The sequence below is a fragment of the Thalassophryne amazonica genome, chromosome 10, assembly GCF_902500255.1.
Source record: "Thalassophryne amazonica chromosome 10, fThaAma1.1, whole genome shotgun sequence".
NCBI classification, from domain to species: domain Eukaryota; kingdom Metazoa; phylum Chordata; class Actinopteri; order Batrachoidiformes; family Batrachoididae; genus Thalassophryne; species Thalassophryne amazonica.
The window spans coordinates 41,692,474-41,710,062 of NC_047112.1; the positions used below are offsets into that span (position 1 = coordinate 41,692,474).

Here is a 17,589-nt window from a genome sequence, read left to right on the forward strand (position 1 = left end):
ACTGTGAGGCAACAGTGCTAACCACTAAACCACTGTGCTGCCCTGGATGAAATCCTTTTTTTTTTTTTTTTTTTTTTTTTTAAATTGGAGTTAACCTGGGGTAAATTCAGTCTATTGGACTTGATTTGGAAAGGCACACACCTGTTTTATAAGGTCCCACAGTTGACGGTGCATGTCAGAGCACAACCAAAGGAATTGACTGTAGACCTCAGAGGGAAGGTACAGAAACATTCTGCTGCTTTGAAGGTCCCAAAGCGCACAGTGGCTTAAATGGAAGAAATTCAGATCCACCAGGACTCTTCCTAGAGCTGGCCACCTGTGTAAACTGAGCGATCAGGGTCAGAAGGGCCTTAGCTGTCCGCCCATTTAAACTGAGCAAAGGGCCTTAGTCAGGGAGGTGACCAAGAATCTGATGTCACTCCGTCAACACTCCAGCATTCCTCTGTGGAGAGAGGAGAACCTTTCAGAAGGACAACCATCTCTGCAGCAATCCACCAATCATGCCTGTATGGTAGAGTAGCCAGATGGAAGCCACTCCTTAGTAAAAGGCAGATGGCAGCCTACCTGGAGTTTGCTAATGGGCACCTAAAGGACTCTCAGACAATGAGAAACAAAATTCTGTGGCCATGGTTGGAGGAAACCAGGCACCATCCCTACAGTGAAGCATGATGGTGGCAGCATCATGCTGTGGGGATGTTTTTCAGCAGCAGGAACTGGGAGACTAGTCAGGATTGAGGGAAAGATGAATGCAGCAATGTACAGAGACATCCTGGATGAAAACCTGCTCCAGAGCGCTCTTGAACTCAGACTGAGGTGACGGTTCATTTTTACACAGGACAATGACTAAGTACACAGCCAAGATATCAAAGGAGTGGTTTCAGGACGACTCTGAATGTCCTTGAGTGGTCCAGCCACAGCCTAGATCTGAATCTGATTGAACATCTCTGGAGAGATCTGAAAATGGCTGTTCACCAACGCTCTCCGTCCAACCTGATGGAGCCTGAGAGGTGCTGCAAAGAGGAATGGACAAAACTGCTCAAAGGTTGATGCACCAAGCTTGTGGCATCAAATTCAAGAAGGCTTGAGGCTGTAACTGCTGCAAAAGGTGCATCAACAAAGTATTGAGCAAAGGGTATGAATACTTATTAGGGCTGTTCATGTTATATATTGAAAAAATAAAAGTTGTGAGAGACTTTGGGCCACATAGTGCAGCAGCAAAGAGCATATTTAGAGCAAAATCATGCAAATGGTGATACAAGCACCAAAGTTGGCACAAATAATATTATTAGTTGAGTTAACAGGATTTTAAAAAGGAATAGTTTGGACCATGTATCATGCTTAGTTATCATGTTACGGGGTAACATATGTCACATGTCATAGGAATGGAATGGACATTGACCTTGTCTGACCTTTACTTTGGAGACCAAACATTCAACACAATCAAAACCATTCCATTTATTAATCCTATTAGCTCAACCAATAATTTGCAACTTTAACTTTTGACCCTGTACAAACTGAAAATGACCTTTGTCACCATTTTTGCTATTTTTACCCTATAACTCCTGATCATTCAGTCATAGACTGTCCAGACTATACTTTTTTGGAATCTTTACAATCAGACAAATAATGTGGTGTAGTTTTCAAAATGATTTGAGCATTTTTAATTTTGACCCCTGTGTAATTCTTCAATTGACCCCTACCTGGCACCTATTGAAAATTCAAGTGGCCAGGCGGTTTGTTCAAGTAACCGACTGGCCACTAAACGCTAAAGAGTAATATCTAAGGAGTATTTGTGCCAACTTTGGTGCTTGTATCACCATTTGCACGATTGCTTCAGTTATCTGCTGCACTAACATGTTTTTGTTCCACTTTGGGTTTTATAGGTGCAGACCAAATTTGAACTCAATCAGATAAGATCTGGGAGGTCCCCCAGAGTGACACATTTTCCTCTCCCTCCGCTGGCAAGGTAACGTCACCCAGAGGAAAACGTTACTGGAATTACTGGATTACTACATTGCTTGTTTGGGGAAAATTGTTGTTTTGTGGGGGACCCGTAAACAATGTCCAATTACAATCAAATTTGGCCCAGATCATTTATTTTATTAGGGGAACAATAACAACATGTGGCCCAAAAGATCTGACATTTTAAGCAGGTCTAATACTTATGTATATGTGATTTCTTAGCTTTTTATTTTTAATAAATTTTCAAAAATTTACTCCATTTTGGAACAAGGCTACAACATAACAGAATGTTGAAAAAGTGAAGTGATGTGAATACTTTCCAGATGCACTGGACGGGCTTCTCTAACTGCAACTGCAGAAACCTATTCATAGTGCAACTTTGTTTGTTGCACCACCAGTTATTCAGCTTCATGATGGAATAGAACAGAGAAGAAAACTGCTTAAATCTCCCATGTGCTTTGTGGCAAACTAACTAAAATTTCACATCTTTTTTAGAAAACCCAGCAGCCGTGCTCACTCACACACTGGAGGCACCCATACTCAAAGTTACCTTTTGCCTATGGCTTGTAAATAAAAAGCAGGTACTCACAAATGAGATTGCAGTGATGCATTTACATTTTTGCTCTGTTCACTAATGCTTTTGTTGCTTGTTTCAACTCCTTTATAATCACGATGTTTATTTAAGCCTTACACACCATTTCATTTATCTTATGAAGGATAGGATGGAACTGCATTCTCTCCCAGCACACATGCGATAAGTTACCAGTCTTACGTAAAGCTTACAAATTAAGTATAATGGTACAGCACACTGCAAATCCAAATTTTCTGAGAAGAAACATTAAAAATTGACATTTGTGTGTGTGTGTCAGGACTCTATGTGCATGTGTTTCTCAGTTGTGGATGCAGCCAACCTAAAAATTAGCTTTGATAACCGCTAATCTGTTAACTGAAATTTAACTGTGATAATGCTAAACTGCTAAAACATTTAGCTAACATCACCAATAACAGCTAGCCACCAACTTTTATTGTATGAATTTCAGTTTGGTTTGTTTTATTATGGATTTGCAACTTTGAAAAACAGGCTTAAAGAGGTTAAATTTGAACTGAGTAAATTTGGAGGTTTCAAAAAGTTTCAGCATGCCATGATCAGATAACAATCACGATGTACTTAAATATTTAAATGAACAGATGAAAGAACAGAAAGTATTAAAGTGTTGCCACAGTTACTTTTAAAAGTTACTTCATTAGTTACTTTTTTAGTTATTTTATACAGTTACTTCATTAGCAGCTTTATGCAGTTACTTTATTAGGAGCTGCTGACAACTTTCAACTAATAAGTAATGTGTCTCATAAGGTAACTAGTAATCTAACTTGGTTACTCTTAAGATTAAGTCATCAGCAAAGTAACTAATCAGCGAAGTAACTAATAGTTACTTTTCTGAGTCCTCAATCTTAACAATAACCAAGTTAGATTACTAGTTAATTCATTTGTTACATTCAGCAGCTGCTGACAAGTTGTCCGCAGCTGCTAATGAAGTAACTGCATAATGTAAATAATACAGTAACTTTTCAAAGTTACTTTGGCAACACTGTAAACAAGTAAGAAATATGTTGAAAAATTACACAGAAAATAATTTTAAGAATCTAATTAATGAATTTAATCCAGGCTTGACCACCTGGTCCTCCATCTCCTTGAGGCGATGCTTGGTGCCTGCACACAACATGTAAGGTTTAACATTTTACAAACGTTTTAAAACATTACAGTCTTGAGTCGCTTGGGTGGGAAGGGAGAGTTCCCATGGGATAAAAAAAAAAAAGCTTTTCAACCTATCATCCCTGGTTCTCAAGACCAGGCACCTAAGTGGCTCTACTCTACTCTTTTCTACTCTCCTATTTTACTCTTCCTTTTAGATATTTAGATATACCTTTGTATACTGGCATAGTTCCACCTTAGAATTGGAATATAATGTATTAGATATACCTTACTGAATTTTCATGAAAAGCTAATCCGCTCCCAAAAATTTGGCTTTGCTCATTAGCTGTTAGGTGATTTGCTGAACTGTACCCTCCACTGGTGCTTCTCTCTCAACCTCTTGCTGTCATGAATCCCTAATGCTGCCTTACCAGGCTCCTCCATGTGCGCTATGATCCAGTTGAAGGCCATCTCTGGGCCCATGTTGCCCGTGTAGTACACGGCTTTCCGACAGGCCTCCAGTGGAAAGCCCATCTCTGCTAACTGCATTACAGCCGTCTCGTCTATTTCTGGAGCTGGAGACATGACAAACCAACATAAATAACTAAAACATTATGTTGAATCAGCAGTTGCAAGTTTTACCTCCAGTTTAAATAAACCAAAGCAATTTGCAGTTGTTCTCTCTTTGGGCCTCATTAAAGAAAAAGAGCAGGGAAGAATCTGTACTATGCCATTTCTTTATTGAGGGATAATTTATCAGGGAGAGAAACAGGTGTGGCTAAAGCACGTAGAACCGTGCTGAAAAGTAAAGTTTGTTTGGAAGTAGGCATCCGAGTGCTGCAAGTGCAGCTGCAGCACCTGGTGAAGAATACACACTCAGATTTAGCTTTTGTACATTTATCACCGGCACCCGGTGCCCTACATTACAAGTTACAGAGTGGTTACAAATTGAAGTGATTTGCATATTTCTACACAGAGTCGGGGAGCAGAGAATACTCACAGTCTCCAGAGCTCATGGAGTTGTCTGAAAGAGGAGCACAAATTTAGAATGAGATCAGGTGCTTTTGCTGACCCGTGCATGTATTTTACTGTATCAACTTTGCAGTGCACAACTTTAACTGCTAATAATTTTTGGAAAAAGGATAAATATTTGTAATGTGTGACTCAACCTTGAGGCCAGAGTCACTTAGACTGGTGACACCAATTATCAGTTATACCAAAAGAAAGCATGTCACTTCAAAAAAAACTCAAAGCACAGTTTTCTTATGTTTTTCTGTTCATTTAAACTGGAAAATCAGTGTTTTTCCAGTTTAATTTTAATGGAGTTAACACAAGTAATGGGGGAAAAGCTGTACATTTTTTAGGTTTTAGTTGTTTTCTGCAGTAGAATAATTGAAAATAAATAAAAATCAATTTCCATTTTAATCATGGAATAATTGAATAAGCAGATGATGTATGGCTCAGTGAGAACAGATACAGTCCAAGTGGTGAAGAGAAAAACACATTTGTCTGCTGTTGTGCAATCAATAGGAAGCACTGAAGTGTTCATGGAAACCAATGATTAATGAGAGCTGAAACCATCCGGGCTTAATTGGATCACTGCTTAATTTGAAATCATCAAAAACTCATTTTAATGTGATAGAAAAAAAGACAGCAAAACTATTGAAAACATGAAGTTATTACTTAAAATTTGGTCAGAACAGATAATGACAATTCACAGTGAACATGTTGCAGCATGGTCTCAAAATTTGTTTAAACTTGCTGAAAATTTCATATTTTCAGACACTGGGAATTTTTTTTTACCCCATTAGGAAAAAAGGTCATAAATGTGAATCCAAATTAACAATACTTATGTATTCTATGAGAACAGAGGCAAAAAATAGTAATAATAATAAAATAATAATAATAATCATAAATTAATTAATTAAATAAAACAAAACGAATCCTTTTTCAGCACATCTGAAAGATTGAAAGGCTCCAGCAAAGTTGTTAATCATTAAAAAATGCAAATATGTGCAAAATTTTCAAAAAACTGTGTTACTATGACCACAAAAAATACGGATATACACGTATATACTGGACGGACACACACACACACACACACGCTGTATATTGATTGGATGGAAACAGTGTACAAAACTGAACTGAATTCATTCAGTGTCTCATTTCGTAAGTGCGCGTACAAAATTACATACAAGTTTCTTGCAGTTTTACGGAAGTTGATCCCTTGAGACAAATAAATGGGCAGCACAGTGGATTAGTGGTTAGCACAAAATAAAGAAAAAGAAACACTGTGGATGGCATGCACACTAAGCAGTTAGAGGCATACCAAAAAACTCAAGTACACTCCACTTATATGTACATTTTAATACATACAGTGAGGAGAATAAGTATTTGAACACCCTGAGATTTTGCAAGTTCTCCCACTTAGAAATCATGGAGGGGTCTGAAATTTTCATCTTAGGTGCATGTCCACTGTGAGAGACATAATCTAAAAAAAAAAAAAAAAAAAATCCGGAAATCACAATGTATGATTTTTTTAATAATTTACTGCTGCAAATAAGTATTTGAACACCTGTGAAAATCAATGTTACTATTTGGTACAGTAGCCTTTGTTTGCAGTTACAGAGGTCAAATGTTTCCTGTAGTTTTTCACCAGGTTTGCACACACTGCAGCAGGGATTTTGGTCCACTCCTCCATACAGATCTTCTCCAAATCTTTCAGGTTTGGAGTTTCAGCTCCCTCCAAAGATTTTCTATTGAGTTCAGGTCTGGAGACTGGCCAGGCCACTCCAGGACCTTGAAATGTGTCTTACGGAGCCCCTCCTTAGTTGCCCTGGCTGTGTGTTTGGGGTCATTGTCATGCTGGAAGACCCAGCCATGACCCATCTTCAATACTCTTACTGAGGGAAGGAGGTTGTTTGCCAAAATCTCGCAATACATGACCCCATCCATCCTCCCTTCAATACAGTGCAGTTGTCCTGTCCCCTTTGCAGAACACCACCCCCAGAGTATGATGTTTCCACCCCCATGCTTCACGGTTGGGCCGGTTTTCTTGGGGTTCTCATCCTCTAAACATGGTAAGTGGAGTTGATTCCAAAAAGCTCTATTCTGGTCTCATCTGACCACATGACCTTCTCCCATGCCTCCTCTGGATCATCCAGATGGTCACTGGTGAACTTCAAACAGGCCTGGACATGTGCTGGCTTGAGCAGGGGGACCTTACTGCCCTGCAGGATTTTAAACCATGACAGCATCATGTGTTACTAATGTAATCTTTGTGACTGTGGTCCCAGCTCTCTTCAGGTCATTGACCAGGCCCTCCTGTGTAGTTCTGAGCTTTCTCAGAATCATCATTATCCCACAAAGTGAGATCTTGCATGGAATCCCAGACCAAGGGAGACTGACAGTCATCTTGTGTTTCTTCCACTTTCTAATAAATAATCATAACAGTTGTTGTCTTCTACCAAGCTGCTTGCCTGTTGTCCTGTAGTCCATCCCAGCCTTGTGCAGGTCTACAGTTTTGTCCCTGGTGTCCATAGACAGCTCTTTGGTCTTAGCTATGGTGGACAAGTTGGAGTGTGATTGATTGAGTGTGTGAACAGTTGTCTATTACACAGGTAACAAGTTCAAACAGGTGCAATTAATACAGGTAGAGTGCAGAATAAGAGGGCTTCTTAAAGAAAAATTAACAGGTCTGTGTGAGCCAGAATTCTTGCTGGTTGGTAGGTGTTCAAATACTTATTTGCAGCAGTAACAGACAAATAAATTATTAAAAAAAAATCATACATTGTGATTTCCGGATTTTTTTTTTTAGATTATGTCTCTCACAGTGGACATGGACCTAAGATGAAAATTTCAAACCCCTCCATGATTTCTAAGTGGGAGAACTTGCAAAAAGGCAGGGTGTTCAAATACTTATTTTCCTCACTGTAACAATAACACAAAGTTGAGCCCCAAAGCCTACTTGCTGCCAAATGTTGTAATCTAATTTATCCCTAGTGCCTGGGGAGATGAAAGACAATCTTATGAAAATATAACTTATTAGACTTTGCCACAGTCAATGTAACAGAGCATAACCTTTCAATAATTGACTGTGCATGTGTTTCCCCGTGGGATTCAGGTCAATGCCGCCGTGGACCGAAGTGGGTTTCAGCAGAATATTATATTAATTTCATGGCTCATTTAATTCTATCACTAAAATACCCACAAATCTGAATAAAGATGCTTGCTTGAGATCAACACACATTTAAGATACTTCTTACAGTAACAGTTCTTATTAGGGATATTTGTATAATTTTATAGATGCTGGTAAGTCTTCTGAGATGTTTCTAATAACCTACCCACCTCATGTACAGATGGGCACATAATTATTTGGACACCAACAAAATTGTTGCGATTTTACTCACTGACTGCATACAATTGCTGAATATGTCATAAGTATGAGATGTAAGTGCAACGTTTCAACTTTGGCTTGATGATATTTGCATCTAAATTGCGGAAAAGGTGTTGGAGGTGCAAAACTTCATATATTCAATCCCAATTAAAAAAAAACATGAATAATTGGGCAACTTAAAAAATTATAAATATCATTTTTAATATTCTTGCAAGTTTTGTGCAGTAAATTCCCCTTTTTTCTGCCGTATAAGTCGCACTAGAGTGTCAGTCACATCTGTCAAAAAAAAGCCTCTTGAAGAAGAAAAAACCCAGAGTATTGCTTAAATTTTCATTGTTACGCAGATGATACCCAGCTTTATCTATCCATGAAGGCAGACGACACACACCAATTAGCTAAACTGCAGGATTGTCTTACAGACATAAAGACATGGATGACCTCTAATTTCCTGCTTTTAAACTCAGATAAAACTGAAGTTATTGTACTTGGCCCCACAAATCTTAGAAACATGGTGTCTAACCAGATCCTTACTGTGGATGGCATTACCCTGACCTCTAGTAATACTGTGAGAAATCTTGGAGTCATTTTTGATCAGGATATGTCATTCAAAGCGCATATTAAACAAATATGTAGGACTGCTTTTTTGCATTTACGCAATATCTCTAAAATCAGAAAGGTCTTGTCTCAGAGTGATGCTGAAAAACTAATTCATGCATTTATTTCCTCTAGGCTGGACTATTGTAATTCATTATTATCAGGTTGTCCTAAAAGTTCCCTAAAAAGCCTTCAGTTAATTCAAAATGCTGCAGCTAGAGTGCTGACGGGGACTAGAAGGAGAGAGCATATCTCACCCATATTGGCCTCTCTTCATTGGCTTCCTGTTAATTCTAGAATAGAATTTAAAATTCTTCTTCTTACTTATAAGGTTTTGAATAATCAGGTCCCATCTTATCTTAGGGACCTCGTAGTACCATATCACCCCAATAGAGCGCTTCGCTCTCAGACTGCAGGCTTACTTGTAGTTCCTAGGGTTTGTAAGAGTAGAATGGGAGGCAGAGCCTTCAGCTTTCAGGCTCCTCTCCTGTGGAACCAGCTCCCAATTCAGATCAGGGAGACAGACACCCTCTCTACTTTTAAGATTAGGCTTAAAACTTTCCTTTTTGCTAAGCTTATAGTTAGGGCTGGATCAGGTGACCCTGAACCATCCCTTAGTTATGCTGCTATAGACGTAGACTGCTGGGGGGTTCCCATGATGCACTGTTTCTTTCTCTTTTTGCTCTGTATGCACCACTCTGCATTTAATCATTAGTGATCGATCTCTGCTCCCCTCCACAGCATGTCTTTTTCCTGGTTCTCTCCCTCAGCCCCAACCAGTCCCAGCAGAAGACTGCCCCTCCCTGAGCCTGGTTCTGCTGGAGGTTTCTTCCTGTTAAAGGAGTTTTTCCTTCCCACTGTAGCCAAGTGCTTGCTCACAGGGGGTCGTTTTGACCGTTGGGGTTTTACATCATTATTGTATGGCCTTGCCTTACAATATAAAGCGCCTTGGGGCAACTGTTTGTTGTGATTTGGCGCTATATAAAAAAAAAATTGAATTGAATTGAATTGAGTATAAGTTGGACCTTTTTCCTGTATTATCATCTCTTTAATTTAGGCTTTTTGTAAACTGTTGGGGTGTAGTTTTTATTACTGGCAGTTTTTTTTTTTTTGTTTGTTTTTTTTTTTTAAGGGCTTTGATTCCAGGGAAGTCCCATATAGCCATGAAAATTATTAATAACAAAAGCACTATTTTTCAGTATATAAGTTGCACTGCAGTATAAGTCACAGAACCTCCCAAACGTGTAAAACCCATGACCTTGTACTCTGTAAAACAGGGAAAGTCTGAGCCCTCCATCACCAGATGATGTTTTCTTTCCCAACCTGCACTGCAGCCACCTGAAGTCGTTGCTTGTTCTTGAGGAGTTCCAATTTCACTTTTCCCTTCATCACAAGCTCAATTTATCACAGCTCAGCAAACTGAATTTATTATTGCAGAATGTTCCACTTCTTTGCCTTCAAAGAGCCTTTAGCTGCTTTTGCACCATGCTTCAGGTTGCTTCTTGTTTGCATTGCGAAGCATCATGCATGCAGTCAGTGACTTGGCTGAAGCCCTTGGCTGAAGTCAAGCCAGTAACCATATTCAATTCAGTATTCATTATTTTGCACTCAGATTTTCCATAAAAACAGTGGCACAAATTCCAATGACAGTAAAATATGACCACACCATAATGCCACTTTCCTTAGAGGGGTGGAAAGTTTTAGATCATATACACCTCCTTTTCTTTCATTCTCAAACAAATTCATCTTTGTCTATCGTGTCCACAGCATGTTGTTCCAGTACCTTTGCAGGCTTTTTCATTTGATATGTATTCTTTTATTATTTATGTATTGCTATATATAAACCCTCTGTATTTCCATATCTGTGAGTGACCCACATCATCTTACCTCCTGGAGGGTGTTAGTGATCTGGCCAAATGTTAAAATCTTCTTTACCATAAAAATATTTTATTTTTTTCTTCTTATGTCATCCACCACACTTATCTACTTTCCTCCAGACATTTTTATATTCTCAAACACATTATTGCATTTTTATGTAATTATTTTTGCATTCACTGTGAATAATCAATTTTTTTAAATAAATGTTTTGTTCACTGGCAGTAACTGACTTAATAACAGCACTTGATCCCAAATGCAAATGTACAATTGGATCCAACTGTGCACATTTAATCTGCACACTTGAAAATTAAATAGTGACGCAACATGCAATCATTATACATCTGAGTCAAGTGTTTGATTACCTTTAGTAAAAAGGGAGAACCACATAATGAATGTGCTGTAATCAATAAACAATTCACCTCATTTGTAGATGTAAATACCACCCCCACCCCCCCCCATATAAAACCTGTGAGTCTGAACCTTCAAATGTGCTTTCAGCTCCAGTATGCTGTGAAAGACAGCTAAAATAATATGCTTGTTGATGACCAAATATTTGTGCAACCAACTACATGTGAAGTAGCTAAACAAAGTATGTGGCCATCAGCAAAATGTAGATATTTCATTTTAAAAAAGGGGAAGGGGGAACACCCGAGGAGAACAATGCTCTTGAAAATTTGCAATCTGTATGAAGTTAAAGCTGAGGGGGGAAATAAAGCCTATAGTTATGAGTTCCATTTCACTCCACTTTACAAAGAATTTATGCATGAATGCAAATGAAACTGTGGATCACTGACTTATCAGAATCGGATCAGAATCGCCTTTATTGGCATTGTAATTTGCATTGCAACGAGATTTGACTGCAACTCCAAAAGGTGCTTTCTGTGGTGCGAGTAATTTTAGCCAAATAAGAGATAATAAAATTTAACAATAAATTATTCAGAGTATATGTACAACTAAATAAACATAAGATAAAAGAGGATAAAATGTGGACCAAGTAAAATGTAAAACAAGAATTATATACAACTGTGGAATCATACTGCACGGGAATATTGCACATGGTTTACAGATATTGCACAAGAAACTTGAAAGGTGCGGATTAGAGTGATTTGTTATTGTTCAGTGCAGTGATCGCTCTGGGGAGAAAGCTGTCCCCGAGTACGTTTGTCCTAGTTTTGATTGACCTATACCGTCGGTCGGAGGGTAGTAGGTCAAACAGGTGGTTGCTGGGGTGGGATGTGTCTTTGCAGATGCTGGCAGCTCTGCTGAGGTAGCGAGAGCTGGCAATGCCTTCCAGGCTGGGCAGAGAACAACCAGTGATCCCCTGGGCCGTTTTGATCACCCTCTGCAGCGCTCTCCTGTCTGCTGCTGAGCACCCCCGTACCACACTGTGATGCAGTACGTCAGGATGCTCTTGATGGTGGCTCTGTAGAACAACACCAGCAGCTTCTCCTCCAGATTGTTCCTCCTGAGCACCCTCAGGAAGTGCAGTCACTGCTGGGCTTTCTTCACCACCACTGTGGTGTTGGCAGTCCAGGAGAGGCTGTCAGAGAGCTGCACTCCCAGGAACCTGATGGAGCTGACCCTTTCCACACAGTCCCCTTGGATGTAGAGCGGGGCTGGGTCAGCCCTGCACTTCCTGAAGTCCAGGATTATTTATTTTGTTTTTGTGGTGTTCAGCGGCAGGTTGTTAGCTGAACACCACGCTGTCAGTTGATTGACCTCATCTCTGTAATCAGACTCATCCCCCCCGAGATGAGCCCAATCCCGGTGGTATCATCCACAAACTTTATGATGGTGTTTGTGGGATGGGTCGGAGAGCAGTCGTGCGTGTAAAGGGTGAACGGGAGGGGGCTCAGGACACAGCCTTGAGGGGAACCGGTGCTGAGTGTGATGGTGGAGGAAAGGACTTATGGGAGCATATAAGCAGGGGCAACTTTCTCAAGTGCATTCTGGGAGCAAAAAATGCACAAACATGGCAGGAAATTCTATTAAAAGATAATGAGCATGTTGCCTATGGGGATCCACAGTCTATAGATTGAGCAGTGTTTATAAAATAGGTAGCTGACCTTCTTAAAGGGTGGTAATAAATTTTTTATGAGTTGGAATGGTGTATGAGTCCAGAATGTTTTTAGAACTTTAGACTTCGACAGTTTTTAGATGAGGAACTCAACTCTTGTATTTCCTGTTAACTACGTCATTTTTTTTAATGTTAGTTTACTTTCTTAATGTATTTATAAACTGTTTGGGTTCTTGTTATCATACACACACACACTATTAGTATTATTACTATCATTTTATTGTATTATTACTTATTATTATTGTATTGCATTTTATTGTATTTTGGCATTTAGTCAGTGAGTTTGTCAATTTTGTGGAACAAACAGGTGTGAATCAGGTGTCCCCTATGTAAGGATGAAGCCAGCACCTGTTGAACATGCTTTTCTCTTTGAAAGCCTGAGGAAAATGGGACGTTCAAGACATTGTTCAGAAGAATAGCGTAGTTTGATTAAAAAGTTGATTGGAGAGGGGAAAACCTATACGCAGGTGCAAAACCTTATAGGGTGTTCATCTACAATGATCTCCAATGCTTTAAAATAGACAAAAAAAAAAGAGACGCATGGAAGAAAACGGAAAACAACCATCAAAATGGATAGAAGAATAATGAGAATGGCAAAGGATCACCCATTGATCAGCTCCAGGATGATCAAAGACAGTCTGGAGTTACTTGTAAGTGCTGTGACAGTTAGAAGACGCCTGTGTGAAGCTAATTTATTTGCAAGAATCCCGCGCAAAGTCCCTCTGTTAAATAAAAGATGTGCAGAAGAGGTTACAATTTCCCAAAAAACACATCAACTGGCCTAAAGAGAAATGGAGAAATATTTTGTGGACTGATGAGAGTAAAATTGTTCTTTTTGGGTTCAAGGGCCGCAGACAGTTTGTGAGACAACCCCCAAACTCTGAATTCAAGCCACAGTTCACAGTGAAGACAGTGAAGCATGGTGGCGCAAACATCATGATATGGGCATGTTTCTTCTACTATGGTGTTGGGCCTGTATATCGCATACCAGGTATCATGGATCAGTTTGCATATGTCAAAATACTTGAAGAGGTCATGTTGCCTTATGCTGAAGAGGACATGCCCTTGAAATGGGTGTTTCAATGGGGGTTGAAACACCCATTGATGACCCCAAGCACACTAGTAAACGAGAAAAAAGATTTTGTTGGTTCGAAACCAACAAAATTAATGTCTTGCAGATGTGAAAAAATCATGAAAAACTGTGGTTATACAATTAAATACTAGTTTAGTGATTCACAGGATTGCTAAAAAAGCAGTTTGAACATAATAGTTTTGAGTTTGTAGTGTCAACAGCAGATGCTACTATTATTGTGAACTCCCCCTTTTCCACTTTTTTTTTTTTTTTTTTTTTTACTAATAGCCCAATTTTATAGCCTTAAAAGTGTGCATATCATGAATGCTTGGTCTTGTTGGATTTGTGAGAATCTACTGGTACCTTGTTTCCCATGTAACAATAAGAAATATACTCGAAACCTGGATTAATTTTTTTTAGTCACGTAGCACTACTATTATTCTGAACACTACTGTACACTGAACTTACTAAATAAAATCACGCACACACGCATACACGTATACAGACGCCGCTTTACATTTAATACATAGATGATTTACTGACCCCTGCTGGAATGGCGTGTGAGTCCAGAATTTAATTATCAACATCCACTGTTCACTGTAGTTAGCTAATATCCCTAATTTCTCCAAAAATATTACTCCTATCAACTTTCTGTTTTCACGGCATTCATCCTTGCCCCAAAATGCATAAGCATATCAAACGGCAAATGTCACGCTCGCCAGTTTCACAGTGATCAAAGCATACACACGAACTCATGCATACAGAGGCCACTTGGCTATTAATATATAGATGTGCAAATTCTGCTAAACCCACAACATATCAAAAGCCCATTCATTGAGAGTGCCAGTTTGCACCTCATTGTCACAAATGAGAGTGATTGAGGCACTGTTGATTGAGACATAATGCAAAATGTACACCAAATTGGCTTTTTTTAATATTGGATACAAATGTTCACAAAAGCCACAGTCCAAATCATATCTTAATCAAGCTTTGTCAGGCGATAGTGAGCGCCAGTCTGCACCTCACTTTCAAAATACGAGTGTGATTTTGCACATCTGATTAAGATATAATGTAAAATATGCATTAAATGTGGTTTCAAAATTTAATTTAAATGGCCACAAAAATCTGTAATCTGGATCAGATCCAGATCAAACGTTGTCAGTCGATAAAAGATACCATCCTACATAATGCTCTCAAATATGAAAGAAATTCGATTTTTTGACAGAGTTTTGAATTTTTGAAAATTTGTTCACTGTTCAAGGATATGGATTTTTCTAATTTTCCAAGATTTTTCCTGACTTTCATCTTTGACCTATGACCTTGAAAAGTGAATCAGTTCTTGCCTATCAGGATATGAATCTTCAGTAAAAATTTCATAACGATATATGAAAAATTATGCACTACAGGCTGTTCACAAACAGACAAAGAGGGGTGAAAACATTATGGACAGGACATCCATGAAAAAGTTGCTGTATCAATGAAATTAGAAAACCATGATTTGTTGATATGTAAAGCAACCACAGGAATTCTTTCCCTACAACATGTTGGTGGGAAGTTAATGTATGTTTTCACCCATACCTCTGCTGTCTTCAGGAAGCACAATGGGAGGCATGAGGTCCGGCAGCTCCTCTTCACCCGCCTGCAGCCCTGTGGCTCGCAGCCGGTTCAAATCCAAAAAGTCTGGAACATCTATGGCCAAATCTACACAGGAATGTGTGGAGATAAAACAGAAAAAGTCAGCAAAAGAAAAAAAATTCACAAAATTTGGAAGTATAACTTCATTCCTTTTACTTAAAAGGTGTTATGGATGAATTTCCTGCCACTGGATATCAGACTTGTATCAGGAGACTGCTTTACTCCTCAGCCACTCCTCCTCAAACTTCTATCCTTTGCATTGAGCACAATGATCATGCAAATCTTCATGCTTTTATCCAGTCTTCACTGAAGAGTTAAAATAATTTAGCAATTAACTGATCAATAAAAGAAGAAAAAAATATTGGCAAACAATTAATCCATGATCAAATTTGTGATGTTTATGTATGCATGTAGCCTTTTTAGACCTTATGCCGCATCTCCTTGTACTCCTGTCTAATGTCATCCTCTCCACCAAGCCTAATTTTTTTTTCTCACTTAAAATTTTATTAATTTTTGCACAATTTAAAAGAACAGAAACAAGGCCAGTGCCTGAACAAACAAACAATAAGAACAATGTAAACAGAGGGAGGTAACAAATGATACATCAGCATAAGATCTATTCAGTGTCTGTCTGTGTTCCTTTGTAGGTAATCCATTTATCCCACTTATCTTTAAATACTGCTTCCTTGAGTCTCAGAGTGTGTGTCATCTTTTCCATTGTGAATATTTCTTGTACAATCTCAGTCCATTGGTTGTAGGTGGGAGGTTCAAGCTTGAGCTATTTCCTGGTTATTGCTTTTCTAGTAGCTGTCAGGAGTATTTTAATCAGGTAATGATCATCTGTTCTAACCACCTTCATTATGCTACCCAGATACAAAATTGTACCTGTCATGGGAATAGGGTATTTCAAAATTTTGTTTAAGGTCAATCATACAGTGTTCCAAAACTGTGTAATTTTTGGGCAACTCCAAAAAACATGAGTATGGTTGGCATCATCCGCCCCACATTGCCTCCAACAGACCTGCGGCATTGTTAGTTGTTTACTCTTTATTGATGGAGTGGTAAAAAAGTGAATAAATTTTTCCAGTTAAATTCCCGCCACTTAAGTGAACAGGTTGAGGACTGAGCCAATTTACATATTTGAAGCCATTCTTCATCAGAGATTGTGATAAGCATCTCTTTTTCCCATTTATTTTTGACATAGATAGTAGAGTATTTATGGTTGACCATTAGGCTAACATATAATCGGGAAATAATTTTTTGAGTTTTTGAATCATATGATGCCAGCAACAGATCCAAGACAGCATTAGTTTTGTCACTCCCGTTGAATTTTATGTCCTTATTGTAATATTCTCTGAGCTGCAAATATCGAAAGAAATCCTGATTGCTAAGTCCAAATTTATCCTTCAATTCCTGGAAACTCCTCATCTCAGTATTCTTCACCACTGTATAAAAGGCAGTGAGGCCTTTATAGCTCCAGCTCTTAAATGTTGAGTCAAGCATACCCGGCTTAAAGTCTTTATCAAAGGCTATCCATTTTAGAATTTTCCTTTCTTCATTCAATTTAAATTGTCTCGCCAACTTGAACCAAATATCCAATGCATATTTAGTCACTGGATTAAGATCATTTTTTTTAAAGCATCGGGTATACCGTCCTCGCCCAAGTAAGTCTGTACCTGTTGCCCAGGAATACATGTCTCTACCTCTTTCCATCTAGCAAAATAATTAGGGTCACACCAGCAACAGAGGTAACGGAGCTGTGCAGCATAAAAATACAGTTTCAAATTAGGAAGGGCCATACCTCCTTTATCTTTAGGTAACTGTAATGTTGAATATCTGATTCTGGCTCTATTCCCACTCCAAATAAATCTGGATATCATCTTATCCCACTCTGAGAATTGCTTAGACGGTACATCAACAGGAAGTGCTTGAAATAAATAATCTTGGCAGAAGGTTCATTTTTATTGTATTTATCCTACTAGTGAAGTCTAATGGGTACGTGGACCATCTTTCAATATCTGCTATCAAATTTTGATTAACTACATTATAATTTTCCTCGTACAATAGTGATGGATCCTTGGTCAAAAACACACCAAGATATTTAATTTTTTCTGCATCCCACTTGATACAATATTTACTCGACAGTGCGGCAGAGGGGGTATGATTAAAGAGTAAAATTTGAGTTTTTGAGACATTTATCTTATATCCTGCATATATATTAAATTCTTGTAATAGATCCATTAGTCTAGGAAATGAGATATTATCTTCAAGATACAACAAAA

At 38.6% G+C, this 17,589-nt stretch overlaps 1 protein-coding gene across 2 annotated transcripts in view; it reads right to left on the reverse strand.

Annotated features, from left to right (window-relative positions):
* The window catches only part of usp13 (ubiquitin specific peptidase 13), a 95,335-nt gene that overhangs the window by 16,447 nt on the left and 61,299 nt on the right, over positions 1-17,589 (reverse strand). The window contains exons 15-17 of one of the 2 annotated variants that reach the window (XM_034179895.1): positions 15,251-15,373; positions 4,656-4,679; positions 4,087-4,230 (exon numbers count right to left, since the gene is read on the reverse strand). In XM_034179895.1, the coding sequence (XP_034035786.1) occupies positions 4,087-4,230; positions 4,656-4,679; positions 15,251-15,373 (291 nt within the window). The remainder of the gene's footprint in view (positions 1-4,086; positions 4,231-4,655; positions 4,680-15,250; positions 15,374-17,589) is intronic. The other variant, XM_034179896.1, reaches the window with a different exon arrangement.